Source organism: Haliaeetus albicilla, chromosome 7, assembly GCF_947461875.1.
Source record: "Haliaeetus albicilla chromosome 7, bHalAlb1.1, whole genome shotgun sequence".
NCBI classification, from domain to species: Eukaryota; Metazoa; Chordata; class Aves; order Accipitriformes; family Accipitridae; genus Haliaeetus; species Haliaeetus albicilla.
Window position 1 is genome coordinate 40,046,454 of NC_091489.1, and position 15,672 is coordinate 40,062,125.

At 43.2% G+C, this 15,672-nt stretch overlaps 1 protein-coding gene across 2 annotated transcripts in view; it reads left to right on the forward strand.

The window, feature by feature from the left end:
* Positions 1–8,763, forward strand: part of DRD2 (dopamine receptor D2) — a 34,540-nt gene extending 25,777 nt beyond the window's left edge. Inside the window, exons 4-9 of one of the 2 annotated variants that reach the window (XR_011325529.1) lie at positions 389–525; positions 1,208–1,398; positions 2,275–2,361; positions 3,017–3,356; positions 3,920–7,590; positions 8,462–8,763. Coding sequence is in view for 1 of the 2 variants with exons in the window: in XM_069787954.1 (XP_069644055.1) it covers positions 389–525; positions 1,208–1,398; positions 2,275–2,361; positions 3,017–3,356; positions 3,920–4,113 (949 nt within the window). In the remaining variant the exon portion in view is untranslated. Of the gene's footprint in view, positions 1–388; positions 526–1,207; positions 1,399–2,274; positions 2,362–3,016; positions 3,357–3,919; positions 8,119–8,461 lie in introns of those variants that run through there. The other variant, XM_069787954.1, reaches the window with a different exon arrangement.
* The last annotated feature ends 6,909 nt before the right edge of the window (positions 8,764–15,672 follow it).

Below are 15,672 nucleotides of genomic sequence, written 5' to 3' on the forward strand. Positions count from 1 at the left end.
GAGAAATTCCGAGGACCTAAATGAGGTCTGAGCAGGGATTCTGTCAGAAGCAGACATAGAAACACTGGTATTGATACTGTAAATGGAATTGTCTGTAATGTACCCATTAGTTCAGTCCTTCTCCTTATGTACTTGAATGGTGGAGCAGACATCAGTGGGAAGGCAGTAGCTCAGAGAGAGCAGAAGAAAAATGCTATGCTAAGCTGACCCCAGCCTCATGTCTTCAAAACACGGAATGCAGACATCCTGGAGATTCGTGAAACCTGACTTGCCCTATATTCTCTTGCTGGACCAGGCTTTCAGACATAGTAACTAGGTGTAATTCCCCACAAAGTTTGTCAGCACTGGCAGAATAACAATAGACTGGGTTTGTATCTTCACACTGCAGGTACACAGCAGTAGCAATGCCAATGCTGTATAATACCCGCTACAGCTCGAAGCGCAGGGTCACGGTCATGATTGCTGTGGTCTGGGTGCTTTCATTTGCCATCTCCTGCCCACTCCTCTTTGGCCTCAACAACACAGGTGAGTGTTATGCCACCAGCAGCTGGCTATTGGCATCTTCCTGGCTTTACCAGGTCTCCAGATATTCTTCTGTTACAAGTCAGGAATAAACATGAGGATCAGGTTTTAGGTGTATTGGAATGTATTCATCCCTGTTTCAGGTGTCCTCTCCCAATGTCATCCCAGACTGTTTCTGTCAGCTGCTTCTGAATCATTTTGTCCCTTGCTGTTCCAGACCAGCAGTTTAGACACATCAGAACTGAGGTTATGTAGAAGTTTACACAACACTCGTCAATGTTACATTAACATTTGTCCACTACAAAATCAAAATCCCTCCTATATTAAAACACGTGAATAGGAAAGTCATGGGACAAAGAGCTTCACTGAGACAGGAAAGAAAAGAACTGGCTGTTCAACCATCAGTTTCATAGAAAGACTGGATTGTATACAGCATGGAATTGGCAGGCTTTTAATTATAAGGCAAGAAATAGCCAGGGACTTTGGGTCATATGTGACTCCTTATGACCCAAGGGGAGTTTGCTGTTCTGGTACCACTCCTCGCTGACATGGTGGTCCCCCCTAGAACCTGAACCCCTCACTCTCTGGGTATCTCTGTGCCTTCTGAAACAGGGAGACAAGAGGGGGAAGCCGGTGCTATCTCCCAGCAGCAGGGACAGCAATCCTGAAACTTTTTGTCTTACAGATGAGAATGAATGCATCATTGCCAATCCTGCCTTTGTCGTGTACTCCTCTATCGTCTCCTTCTACGTTCCCTTCATTGTCACCCTGCTGGTGTATGTGCAGATTTACATAGTACTCCGGAAGCGCAGGAAGCGTGTCAACACCAAGCGCAGCAGCCATGGCCTGGACTCAGACACACGAGCCCCGCTGAAGGTAACTAGACCTCTGCCTTGCTCTCAGCAGTCTCTGTCCTTTCCCCTTCCTGCTCCACTTCATTCCCTAAAGCACTTCCTCCTTTCCCCAAATAACACTGGCTGGACTAGGTGACATACTGGATCACAAAGGTGAATGCTGTGCCCTGTGCCATTTTGGAGTCCCAGTTGCACACTCTGGATTATCAGGTCACTGGCTGGTGCTTCACAGGCCTCCCTGGATCTCAGGGGATGTTTCATCAGCATATCTGCATTAGGAGCTGCTTCATTAACCAGACTGTACTCCTTTGGCTCTGCTGAGTTTGGGTTGGGGTACCCAAGACTACAGGTTATACCATTTTCTGTGTCAGTCCTGCTGTTGTGATGAAGAAGTTCAATGGAAATTGTTTGCGTGGCTGGGGTGCAAACTACATCGCTGGTAATGATACCTCTGCAGTGAAAACAGCCTCTCAAAGCATAAGATATGTGTATAAGTGGAGTCCAGCTGAGCGTGTTAAGTGTGAGACCGCTTGTCAAAATGCTACCCTTGCAGCACATGCAAAACAACCAGTAGGAATGTATAGTCCTAGAGGCACTACCTCCAAACTGCATTGCCTTAGAGGCCAGTGCCATGTCAAGCAAAGGAGGCAGCGAGACAGGGATAGACTGAAACATAAGCAGATCTTTGTGGTTTCCTTCCTTTGGTGAAAAGCACAGGGGATAGTTGCCTCCATTACTGCTTCTTCAGAGTAGTTTTTCATCATTCTTAGCACCTTAGTCACACTGATTAATTTCTGCTTCGTGCCCTGTGTCTGTATTTCCACATGCCTCCCTTACCAGCTTCCCTTCCCAACTACTATCTGCTTGTGTAACCTCTGAGCTGGTGCTTGCCCCTTAGGACAAATGCACTCATCCAGAAGACGTCAAGCTCTGCACAGTTATTGTGAAGTCCAATGGGAGTTTCCAAGTTAATAAGCGCAAAGTGGTGAGTGTTAAAGAGAAGTGGTAGCTTTTCAGAGCATTTAGCATTCACTTTTTCTCCTCTCAGGATGCAAAATGAATTTATGTAGGGTGGGAGAAAAATAAACTAAGAACAAAGGTTACCATTCAATCTCAAAATTTAAATATTCTTCCCATTCCTTAGAGTGAAGCAGGGGGTTTAAGATCATAGAGCTCAAAAAGCCAGACTAAGCTCACCTAAAGATCAGCTATAAAAGCCGTGACATTTTAACATTTTGTGTCTTTGATTTTCTTCTCCTCTCTGTTATTTATTTTAAGTCTTGGACTGCATTGGCTTTGTTGGGTTTTGCTTGTTGATTTTGGGGGTTTTTTTATTTATATTCTGAAAATGTAAATAAAATCTATTGGGAGTTGAGACAGTGTCTCTCCCGTTTCTTAGCCTCTTTGTGCAATAAAGGGGAGTCATTCGCTGTAGTTCTGTTGATCCCATCTACCCAAAAGTATTTTTATCTGTAAACACTTTACAGCCCTTTCTCCAAGCATCTACCAAAAATGTAGGGAGGGAGAAGAGGGATTGATTGTTCTTCAACATCATCCAGCTTCACTCTGTAAGGAATGTTCATTGCTCCTCTCTGTATATTTATCTGTCTTTATGTTGTGGACATTTGATTCTTGTCCAGGAGGCGGAGAGCCACATAGAAGAGATGGAAATGGAGATGGTGTCCAGCACCAGTCCCCCTGAGAAAACCACCACCAAACCTGCGGCACCAAGTAGCCATCTGTTGGTTGTGCCAGTTGCTTCAAATCAGGGCACCAATTCAACCCTGCAGGCACCCTTGGACAGCCCTGGGAAAGTAGAGAAGAACGGACATGCCAAAGAAACACCCCACACAGCCAAGGTCTTTGAGATCCAGTCTATGCCCAATGGCAAGACAAGGACATCTCTCAAGACTGTGAGCAGGAGGAAACTGTCACAACAGAAGGAAAAGAAAGCCACTCAGATGCTAGCCATTGTACTCGGTGAGAGTGTACATTGGCTTCCTCTTGTGTTTCTGCAGAAAACCAATAGCTACCCAGGATTAGGGTAGCCAGTCTGAATGTCCAGTGAGGACTGTTTTTCCAGGCCTCCACAAAAATAATTTCATTTGATGTGTAGGCAAGTAGGCAAGAGGTTGCCAATAGGAAGGCTACCTCCTTCCCACCTAGGAACAGTTCACAGTTCTGTACAAAAGGCTCAGAAAGCTGTCTGTCTGTGGGGTGTTCAGACTGCCGAAAGACAGCTGGGTGCGGGGGCAAGAGAGCTCATGGGCTTTCTAGAATGCAAAAGGCAGCGTAGCTCAGCAAGAAACTGGCACCTCTGAAGGCCAGATTTTTTGATGTAACTGGTCTAATTACACCAGCAAAGAAGTTCTTTAGTACCTGGATACTCAGAATGTAGACTATGAGACTTAACAGATGAACAGAAGGCTTATTCCTCAGGGAAACATTTTTCCTTTATACCCAAAAGAACCTTACTGTTCTCAGAGTCTCAAAATTTGTCCAGTGTTCAGCAATCAAAGTCTGTCTCTTTCCTTTTCTCCCAGGTGTTTTCATCATCTGCTGGCTCCCATTCTTCATCACTCACATCCTGAACATGCACTGCGATTGCAACATCCCCCCAGCAATGTACAGCGCCTTTACGTGGCTTGGATATGTCAACAGTGCTGTCAACCCAATTATTTACACCACCTTCAACATTGAATTTCGCAAGGCTTTCATGAAGATCCTCCATTGTTAAAAGTAAAAACAGCAACCACATTTTTAAGAATAAGAAAAAAGAAACCAATGCCATTCACGCACACAAATGGGCAGCCATGGAAAGGTCTCGAGCTCTTGTATTGGGTGTGAGGCCTACAGTGTCACAAGAGTGCCATGCCCATGCACCTCTTGGTAGGGATGTAACGAGGACCTTCATGTGGGAGGTTCTCTCATCCTTCAAGGTGACCTTTGGACTCTGGGACACTAATCCCAAGGGCATCTTTCAGAGCTACCCTCACACTGTGTTTAAAGCGGAAGCAAAAATCAAGACACACTCACTTGATTCTTGCCTGTGGCCACCTAACCTTGAGTGCATTAAACACAGACAGTCGCAGAGCCATGTGAAGGTAGCAATAGGTCACTGCCGCTACTGGCTTGCGTGTTACATCATGGATACAATTCTCACCAAAGACAAGACCATCTTTTCCGCTTTGCAATAGGAGCCAGAGCGAGCTTGTGGAAACTCCATGCAATAGCTTTGCCTTCACCTCAAGCTAACTTACCCAGTATTAAACTGCTGAAGCCTTGAGAAAAAACTTCGAGATCCCCAAGCGGGCTAAGAAGGTTCTGCCACCTACAGATCCAATCCCTGCAACAATGTGGGCCTACAAGCAATGGGCAGAAGGAAGAAGGGGAGCATATGTCTCATGTGGGACCACTACATCAGTGTAAATAGGAATAAATAGGATGAATTGACCAGAAGCCCAAGCTAAAAAATAGATGGAGAGCAACTAAAGAAGTGATACCTTGTATTACATGGTATACATTCAGATCAAACAGGACACCAACTATCATCTATCAGCCAGCCCAGCAGCAATTTCTGCCCACCAGCATTTCATCTCCAGTCTCTTACAAGAAGTTACAAAACTAGGTGAGGAGTGTTAGTGTGGTGAATGTAGAAACAAGAAGACAGTGTGCCAGGTGAGGCATCTGCATCCATGTCCACCTCAGATGTGAACTTGAACAAGTCAGCTAAGTTAGGTCCAGTTCTCCTCACCTAACTTCAGGGTGCCATGAAGCCAAGGACCACCTCAATATGATTTGCCTATGTCTCTCAATAGAGAGAGTGCGGAATAACATCGTGCCTAATTTAAATTAACAGTAAATGAGATAAAACTGTGTGTTTTGGAAAAAGCCAGACTAAAAGCCCAAGAAAGTCCTAGCTGGACCTGCTCCTGTGTCCAGGCTGGACTCTGGAAAGGTCTAGATGTTTCCAGCATCCCTAACCCTCTGGTGTCTATCTTTCATGGATTAAAACAATTGAAAACCCATAACACCATAATTTCACCACGTTGACTCTGGCATTGCCAAATCCACACTGTACTTACTAACTGTACTCAGTTCACAATATATTTTGTAATATCTCTGTAAATAAACTATAGTAAGATGAGTAAAATGACATGGAAGTAGGTCTGGCTAGAAATTAATGTAGTATCTGGAGACCTAGATGATTACAATAGCCATATGCACAGGCAGGGTCCCAAGTTCTAGTTACCTGCTATTTTCTAAAGAGGTTAAAACACAATCTGGAGAGCAATATAATCCCTTTCTCTCTATGCAGTTTGTGGAATATTCACATAGTTTCTCCTTCAGAATAGATAAAGACCGCTGCCAAGGGAGGTTTCTTTTATTCTCTGGTTTTCCTACATTGCTAACAAAGCAATTTCCTGTGGGATGGACTGTGCTGGTAGAATGTGTTCCAGCTGTATATCAAGAAGAGATTATGTCAAGCAGCTGTAACACATGCTCTCAGCTGTTTTCTGAAATTGAAACAAGAGTCCCACCTTGATCCAAAGGTTTCCATTCTAAACCTTGTATTCCTGGAAGAGGCCAATAACCAGTGTTACTAGTATTTAGCCCATGGACTTGTATAACATTTGAACATGGCTCTTCAAGGTCTGTTCATAGCTATACATTTAAATGAAGAGTGATCCTACAGATGCCTAAATGTGTCGCAGCTTAGTGAAGGATTTTAGCATATAACCTCAGCAGAAATAGGTCCTATGTATTAACTGAATAGGAGAGTACGTGCTTATCAGAGCAACATTTTGTTGACATACATGAACCAGGTGTTACATGATGCTGTCAGAACAAAACATTATGAACATGTAACATGGGGCCAGTCACTCTTCTGTCTTAGCATTGTAACGCACAGCTGGGGAGTCTTTGTACTTTGTACATTAATAGGATTATAGGCAAGGGAAAAAACACTTCTTAGAGAAGCACAGGAAATTTTCCAATCCTTTTTTAATCAGAAAATTGGAAACACTAACTCAAGAGATCTCAGGCACATGTTATCTGTTCTTTTTTTTTCCAATTTTAATGAAGCAAGTTCACTCAGTGATGGGAATCAAGTCAGACTGGTATTACTTAAAAGATTCAAAGAATAGTGTAAAGTCAGTAGTTTTTTTGGTGGAAAAATAGTAACAAGCTACTGCTCAATTTTCTAAGATATTTACAATTGCAAAGCAGAAAGGTGCCATTTGACTTGGTAAATTAACAGGTGGGGAGTTGAATCAAAATAGAAGATAATATGCATGTAGACAAAAAAGCTTTAAAGCATTTGGAAGTTGCCATAGGTGATTTTTGCCCTGTAGTAAAACCTGGTGTGAGCCCTCAAAATAAGAAGAATGTGAATAATATCTTAACTTTGTGCCATAATTTTATTTTGTGTTCAGTGTTAACCCGGGACAAAATCATGATCTTCAATACTGTGTACCTTGTTCGAAAATTTTGTTTCTGAATCTAGATGCAGAACCTTATAGCTCAACTCACCTGAACTACTAGACGAAAAACTCTTCCAAAATATTGTGGTAGAAAAAAGCTGCTGAAAAAGGGCCTATGTCCTTCATATGTTTGCTAACGTGGACCAAAAAAACCCAGGTGTCATTTCCAAGAGATTAAGTATTTGTTGGGAGAAATTACCTGCAGACCATCATTCATCCCAATGACATTTTAAGGCCTTGTTCCTAACACTCCAGACTAAGAGGTATCTTGTGGGAATATCTATATCCCCACTGCCCTTGGAAATGTGGTAATGCCATGTCTGTTCATCTCCTTTGCAGCAGGTTTTCCTTTCCCATAAAACATCTACACTTAAAGACAACAAACTAAAGCACTTTCCACCCATGAATCAAGCCTTCATAACTCTTTTCGAGAGAGGACCAAAATACATCATGACCTCTGGCTTTGCAAAGAATAAACTAATGCCAAGAGCAAGGACAGTCTTTGCAATCTGTTTGGACAGCACCTGGCACAATGACAACCAGCCCATAGTTGTGATGGAAGGTGTTTGTAGAAACTTCTGAAAATTATGAGAAGTCAGTTGCATCATACAGGACTCTGAGGCCTGTTGCCCACAGAGCTGAGTCTGGCAAATACAGTCCTCACTGTTACTTGACTCTGGAAAAAATACTGCTTTCCCGAGGACTTCAGATGGTGGGATATGCTGATAATGGTAAGGGTACTGATATATTTTTTAAAACACATTAGTGAGAAGATTTAATTTCTTCGTTCCTGAGACAAACTTAAGACCCTTGCTATAGTCCCTATTTTGTGATTCATTCTTTGTAATTGAACCTTTAGTTCTGCTTATTGAGTCTTCCTGTTCCTGCTTTTCTTCCCTGTGATTCACAGTTTGCTGAAGCCTGCGTGGCTCTCCGTACCCCCTGAACAGGTTTTAATTAAGCATCTAGTGAATTCTGCCTGCACTGTATTTGGCGCTTGCCTGCTTGCTCCCACTACAGTCATGATACTGTTTATCTTCCTGATTGAAGAGTAAACTAATTACAGTAGGTCTAACCAGCTTATTAAATCCTGCTGAAATAAAAAGGAAAGCAGAAAAAAGCCACTACTTCTGTGGTGAAAATCTCCAGTGAAAACATGACTCCCTGAAGAGTCAAGAATGTATAATACCCATCACAAGTACATGTGACACCAACAAATGTCTTCATGCAGCACTGTAATTAAATAGAGACTTGCACAAGCTACCCTGATGTTATATGCTTATTTCATTCTTTTTACCAGAAGCAGCAACAATGGTGTTTACTGTAAAGGGTCAGACTCTAGGGACCTACGGTTATGCTATACATCGTACAAACATGTAACAGGAAAAGATGGCCTTCAGATGAGATCTTGTATTGTTTCTGACTTGCTTTTCAGATTAGTCACATTTTTTCTTTTTCTCCCTTATTCCAGTCTATCCTTAAGAATTCTAGCTTTTGTCTAGACTGAAGCTAGGAGAATCAGACATGGGAAAGAAAGGGCGCAGAAAGACACAGGCAGAAAAGAAAACATTCTTAAATTTCTCCATCTCTCTTTTCTTCTAGACAGAAGCAGACTGGGGAGGATTTGGAGGAGGAAGGGATGAAAAACAGATAAGTACCTAGCCAAGAGCAGTCATGCTGGTACTTCTGGCATCACAACAGCTGCCTGTATTTACTTTTTGGCACTACTCATTCACATCTGGTCCATAGCAGTACAGGTTAAAGATGGGGATTGAAAGCCACTGCTCTCACTGGGACACTGTTGGCTTACCTGAGCTGTAAAAATCGAGGGAAACAAATATATATGAGTCAAACATAAGCACCAACCTGTACGAGTTTGTTTATTGTTTGGCAACAATAAACAGTTGTGTGGAATCAACAAACTCGCAACCTCTCTGCATAGAGAAAATAAATAGAAGCTGTCAGACCACTATGGCACTGCAGACCATTTGTATGAGAAGTACAATATTTTTAACACTGAATTTTACACAGAAGTTAATGTGCCCCCAAAAAGTAATTATGGACTTCACTTGGGTATGCACACTTAACTTAAGAAATCACATCAGTGGGAGTATTTCAGCTGTCCACCTCTACCACTTTTGTCTTGCATAAAAGGTTTTGGTGGAGACACTGCATGGGGCTGGAAGAGCAGATAGCACGCTGCAGCTGAGCCCTGTGTAGTAGCTTATGCCAAGGTTAAGTAACTAGTCACATGGAGTTTTTTTCCTTCTGCATTTCGCTTGACTTTTATGCTGGAGAACTTCATTATTTCATTTAGGTATATTTACATTTATGTTGCACTTACTGTTGCACTGTTTCCTCGAGCTGCCCACTGAAATGTTTGGTATTTATGCAAGAACTAATCCAATAGATGCATGTGAACCTCAGCCAGGCTTAGTCAGCACAACAGTAAAACCTCGGCTTAGGCTGCCACACAATTGGGGTTCATGGATAGTTCTCTCCAAGATTATTTTCTTTATACAAAAAAGAAGAAGATGAAGAAGAAGAAGAAGAAGAAGAAGAAGAAGAAGAAGAAGAAGAAGAAGAAGAAGAAGAAAAATCCGTCCTACTGCTAGGATAGAAAACTATCTCCAAGAACTAACAAACTGCAATTTCAGTTTATTGGCGTTTTGGATCCTTGGCATGAACCAAAGATCTTCATCTACTCAGTTTTGAACCAACACAGAACAGAAAGATAATCACTGCCCTGAAGTCTTCAGCTTACACAGTAACCAGAATCTCCAAAGCTACTATGTCCAACTGATGCTTAATTCTCCTTGCTGTATTATCCAACTCAATGCCACCATGACTGACGGAAAAGTAGGTGCTCAGATGACGCCCCCACCCTAACACAACAGAACAAATGATATTCCAAGATGAAACAACAGGACACACACCAGCTTGTTTCTAGCGTGTCTAGCCCCAGCCTGTCAGGATAAAAGGCCAGCTACTATGAGGTTCTCCCTTACAGCAAAACTTTATTTCTGAGCCTATAGACTACAAAACAACCCAGCAACCACTGTCAGCAAGCACTGTTCACACCATTCAAAAGAAATAAAACAGAACTGATCTGTCCATCTCCTGGGGCATTTGAGCGAGCCCTATAGTTTCAGGTCAGGCCTGACAGATTAATAGATATGCTTTCTTTTGCACATCTAGGAAAAAAAAAAAAGAAGAGAAAACCAGTTGCACTTGTTAAATTAACTCACTCTCTTTAATCAAAACTTCTTTTAATAATTAAAACTGCTCCCCCAACTCCTGTCTCTCTGACGATACCAGACTGTCTGCTTCATAAATAGCTTTTGACTCATAAATAACAACTTTCTTCACCAAAGAAAGACTGATGATGGTGGACTAAATATAATTAAGTTATAATGAACAATTAACAGAGCTAGAAATGCATTTAAAGGGAGTTAAGAAGAAAGCAAAACCCAGGCCCTTTAAATGAGGAAAAACATTCTGCATTCCCAAGCTGCCATGCTGGGCCCATGAAAAAAAGTGGGATAATGAAAACAAGTGAGCACATTTAACCAAGCTTAGCATTGCTTCCCTGCTGCATGCAATCAACTGTATCCATAGCTTTGATGAGACTGTAAAGATTACATCACTTAAATCTCAGCTGCAGGATTTTATGCCAGACTTACTGAGGTGAAAAAAAAAACCAGCACAGAGGTTTTGTGCTTGCTCTACATTAGAAGCCATCGCTCCTGTTTTTAACCAAGCAACTACAGAGATATCAACACACTGCTAGGGGAGTTTGTAACAGGTAACAGGAATACGACACGTTGTACATTAGCAGCAAGTTTTATAAAAGTAAAGAAAAACAGAAGCCACAAATAAACAGAAAGCTGATTAAAATAGCCTCTACAGGGTTATTGTGGAATTCAGCTGCTATCACTTCACTGGAGAGTCTCCTCAACATAGAATAGACGAGGTAAATCAGCCTCTCAGGCCCACTGCCCTGTCTCAGACATGAGAGATTCATCAGTTCTAACTGCGAGAAGCCCAAGAGGGCAGGGGTCTGCATGTCTCCTGCCTAACCCAGAAGTCAGTGGTGAGAGGTAGCTATGAAACCCTGACTCTTCTACAACATGCTGGTTTTGCACTCCAGCAAGCCCTGTGTCCACACCACAAGCCTTCCGCCCCCTCCCCTCCATCACTTCACACACACCCACTTCAGCAGCATCTTCCTTGTTTTGGCTTTTCCCCAGCCCGCCCCAGCGGGGCTGCACTGCCCAGCCCCAATGGAACGGCTGCCTTTAGGCCCTTTTGGGCCAGTGTCACATGCCTAGCTCATCCTGGGGCTGGGGACAGATGCCGCATCACATTTTCACCTGGAGCCTGTCCCACAGAGAGAGGTGGGACAGGGAATATCTTAAGGTACGACAGATTCCTGACCACAGCAAGTCACGCTGCTTTTCAACATAAACAGGTGTCAGGCTCTGAGCAAGCAGAGGACAGGGGGCCATATAAACCCATAGCTGTGACCTCAGTATAGCCAGAGGACAGAGGATCCAGGCACTGTCCAGATCCTTCCTCCTGTGGGACATATTGCATGTAACAGGGACAATAGCAGCAGACTTAATTGAGGCATGGTCAGGGCCGCATTCCTCATCTGCAGACACCACCTTCATGAACCTGGCACACACAGATGTCCTGTTCAGTGTGAAATGCTGCACTGTTTCTTTCTGCCCATAAACAGAGCAGACTTCAGCATCCCTGGAAGAAAATCAGAGGCTGATCTTATGGGCTTTTAATAGCGACTACTGCATGAGTGTGTGGGGGGGAAATCAGTTCAAGACGAGTGTCCTCACAGAGATCTCTGCTTCCTATCTGTATTCATCTGTGGTTTAACCACTACATAAACCCCTTTCAGTTGTGTGCAGACCAGATGTAAATGGCTACAAACCTCGCTTGGGAGAAAATGGGGTCATAACTTCAGGCTTTGTAACTGCATCAAACACTTCATAATAACCATTGTTAATATTTATTTAATAATGCAGCCATGAAGCTGATTTTATTTTCAGACCATGGGAAAAAGCAAGAAGACCCCAAATTAACATTAGCAAGAAATTTAATCTTGTCTCCAAATAATAACAGCAACAAAGAAAATCTGTGTGCAGATCTCGTGAGCATGAGTTCAAAGAGCTCTGTCAAACCATAAACTGGAAAATGTACGAGGCTACAGAGGAAAACCCAGGAGCTGAAAATATGATGGAATGAGACAGGTTATGAGTTGAGAGCTTGTCTGCAGGAAGAAATGGACAGTCAGCACTAGTCTAAACAAATATGCCTGTACATCTCTTTCAGAATACCTCCCTCCCTTTGGGACAGCTTTAGTAAAAAATAAAAGTGACTTTGATCAGGCATAATTCTTCTAGTTTGCTAGAAAAAACCTGCAAGATTGCAAAGCAGCTGCTGTGGTTCCCTTAAAGAGACTTGCAGTGTAATGGCATGAGAATGACTTAGCTCACAGCAGGGGACAGCCAATGCCTGGTCTGAAGCTGACATAAATACAGTGTCATGTGCTCTGGCTAATAGGTTAAAAACATACTTATGTGTCTGTGTCTGGCCTGGATTAAATCCATCACATGACATGATTCAATGACACATGGAGTTGATACTAAAGAGTGGGACTACTGCTTCTACCTCCCTATGTGCCATGGGCTGAGTTCGCCAGCACGGAATAGTACAGATAATGATAAAGAATGAAAGGGTTTGACCCAAAATAAAACTGGTGAGTTTGGAAATGGGCTACAGAATCTAAGTCTAATGAGTAGGTTGGCTAAAAGCAGAGACATCAGGAAAAATGTTTATGCCTTTGTAGCACTGTACGCCCACTTTACACTCTGTTTTGCTATAAATGACAGTACAAGTGCAGAACAACAGGGAATCAGCTTCTGCAATATATATGAAGGCTGGAATCTAGATGCAAAAGTCACACCAAATTAACCTAAGGGCGTACATTTCTGACTGAATTATTGTGGTTTGGCAATTTACTGTGCTACGGTAATCGAGTTTGTGCATGTTCTCAGCTGGTGGCAGATGCTCGAGGTTACATTCCTTCATTATGGTTACATTAACATGCTTACTTTGCACTTGCTATGAGTTAAGATTATACAAAGAGTGATTTATGGTGGCTCAGTTAATGCACGGTAACCTGCTTAGCCATGGTGATATGCCCGTGTGTCTGATCCCACCTATCAAGGGAAATATCCAGGTCTATGTGGCAGTTCTCAGGGCATCTTGTAAGAAACATGTCTGATTGCCCTTTTGACAAACAAGCTCAGTAAATTACTTCAAAGATGAAACCAGAATCACTCAAATTACAGAGAGGATATACTAGGAACTGGAACATGATTCAGAGATAGCAGTGAAAGGGAAATTGCTAGTAAATTCTACCTTCTTCTTAATTAAAAAAAGCAAATGGAAGTTTTCCATGAAGCAGACTAATTTTGAGACACTCTTCTTCATCCAGCCAGTCTGACAAAGAAAGGCTGTCTAAATAAAGCAGGGTGCTTGGAAACAGGTATTTAAAACCAAAAGCCTTGGAATAAAGCTTTCACCCTGCAGTAACAATCACTACACTTCCACCAAAGTGGTGCCAGCAGTGGGGTAGGGCACTCCCATTCACAGGGCGTTCATCCCTACACATCCTTGTGCTAGAGGTGAGAGCAGAGGCCTTAGGAAGTATATTTACTGCCTACAAGAGGAGCAGCTGACTGTATGCATGTGTGTATGTGCACAAGCATGCCAGACAACTTAATTCATAAGCAGAAAAGATATTTTTGCACTAAGACTTGTCCTCCAGCTGTCTTTTCACCCTAACTACATGTTCCCCCAAAGTCTGAAATCCATTCTTATATTGTAGGCATAATAAAGCGAGGGTAAGGGAGTCCATGCCACAGCACAGCAAACTGCAGTACAAAGGCTTTTTTTTACTTCTTTCTTTTGGGATCTGTGTAGAAAACATTTTAGGTTTTCTCCCCTTTTTGTTTGGCTTTCGGAAGACTAATAGTGGAAGAAACTGACAGCCCTGGTCTGAGCAAAACCACACAAAACCCAGTCCCTCTGGTTTTCAGACTTATCGGGAAAATCCCTCCTCTTTTGATCATTCCGCAAAGCAGAAAGTCTTCAAGTAAACTCTGACAGGGAAGTTTTTACCTTCCAAGGAGCTGCCAGTCAGTGCCTGGAAAAGCAGTGTTGCAGTGCGAGAACCTGTCAGATCCCTGGTCTATCTGGACTCCAGACCTCTGTCTGCAGACAGAAACCTCTGCTCTCTGGCTGGCAGATGCAGTAAGCAAAAAGAAAAATCACTGAGGAAAAGAAAGGGAGCTGAGAGTCCTAAATGAAGGGATGGAGAACTCATCCCCTACCAACGGTGTAGGCACAGTCCCACCCTGAGACCTCAGCCCATCAGGACACTCGAGACCACAGCCTGAATGCTTACAGGAAGGGTTGGCAAGTACCAAGAAAAGAAAGGCAGAATGACTGCACGAGTGAACCTCACCTGAGGGACAGCTGGCCAGCACAGGGATGAATTTTAGACGTGACTGATGATCAGTGAACACAAAGCACACATGACTTCTCCTACCAGAAATGGGAGAATGCATTGTCTTCACAGCATGCAGAAAAGAGCAGACACAGCCTCCTAGGCAAATAGTCTGAAATTGCCCGTAACCTCATCTAATCCACTTGTCTGAACCTCCTGCGTGCTGCATGCTTTCTGCACATCACCCAGCACCTTCCTGACACCCCTGTTGCTGACCTCATTCACTAACTCTCTCCAAAAGCTGCCTTAACCCACTGTGGCACCCTTCCCCATAACCCTGTTTTAAACCTTTCAATCTCTGCTGAAAACCAAATACGTGGATCTTTCAGCATGGAGAGTGTGAAGACTAGATGAGCTGAAACATACGCAATAAAAACACTTATTTGGGAGTAATTTCCCTTCTCAAGTCCTCTGTCAGTTTTAGGGCCAAAAAATCCCCAGTATCCCCAGTCAAATTTGAGTAGAAAAGCTAAAGCTATCTAAAGAAGCAGATTTCTTCCTGAAATCAGAGTGCAGCTCCAGTTCCCAAGGAACTAATCCTTGCTATTTAGCCCGTGGTGGTCATGCTGATACATCTGGAGCAGCACACCTGGCAATCTTAAGCATCTGTTTTGTTTGCCTGGCTTAAGGCTGTATTTTCTCCCAGCTCAGATCAATACTGCATAAAAGAGGCAATTCATAATTTCATGGGCCTAGCTTCACGGCCCATGAAACTGAATTGGAGCCGAAAGAGCTAATTACTGCAATTACCCTGGTCTATGCTGATGGGCTGCAAGAATCAACACTCCAGCACATGCACCCACCCACAGGAGAGGCTCAGAGGAGGACCACGGAAACTGGCACCCATAGTAATGAATCACAGCAAGCATCAGTCACTCTGTCACCTCCAGGTGCTCAGAGCAAGTATCTAGCACCAAAAATGGAGCTGCAGCAGGAGTGTCAAGGACTCAGTTAACCTTGGCCATGGAGAGTTCAGGTCTCATCACTGTGGTGATCATCCTCCAGACATTAGAGAGGGGGTTGGACATCAAGTAAGAGCACAGTTTGAAGGGGCCAGAACTGTTTCTTCCTACTATGTGGTCCACTTGAGTGTTTATCTGTAGAGCAACGGGTGGTGATGTTATTGTCTGTCCACATCACAGTCTCCTTGTGTTCCTGCCTCCACACTGTCAATCTCTTCTCTGTGAGTTGAGACCAGCCTTATACACACACACCAAAGCTC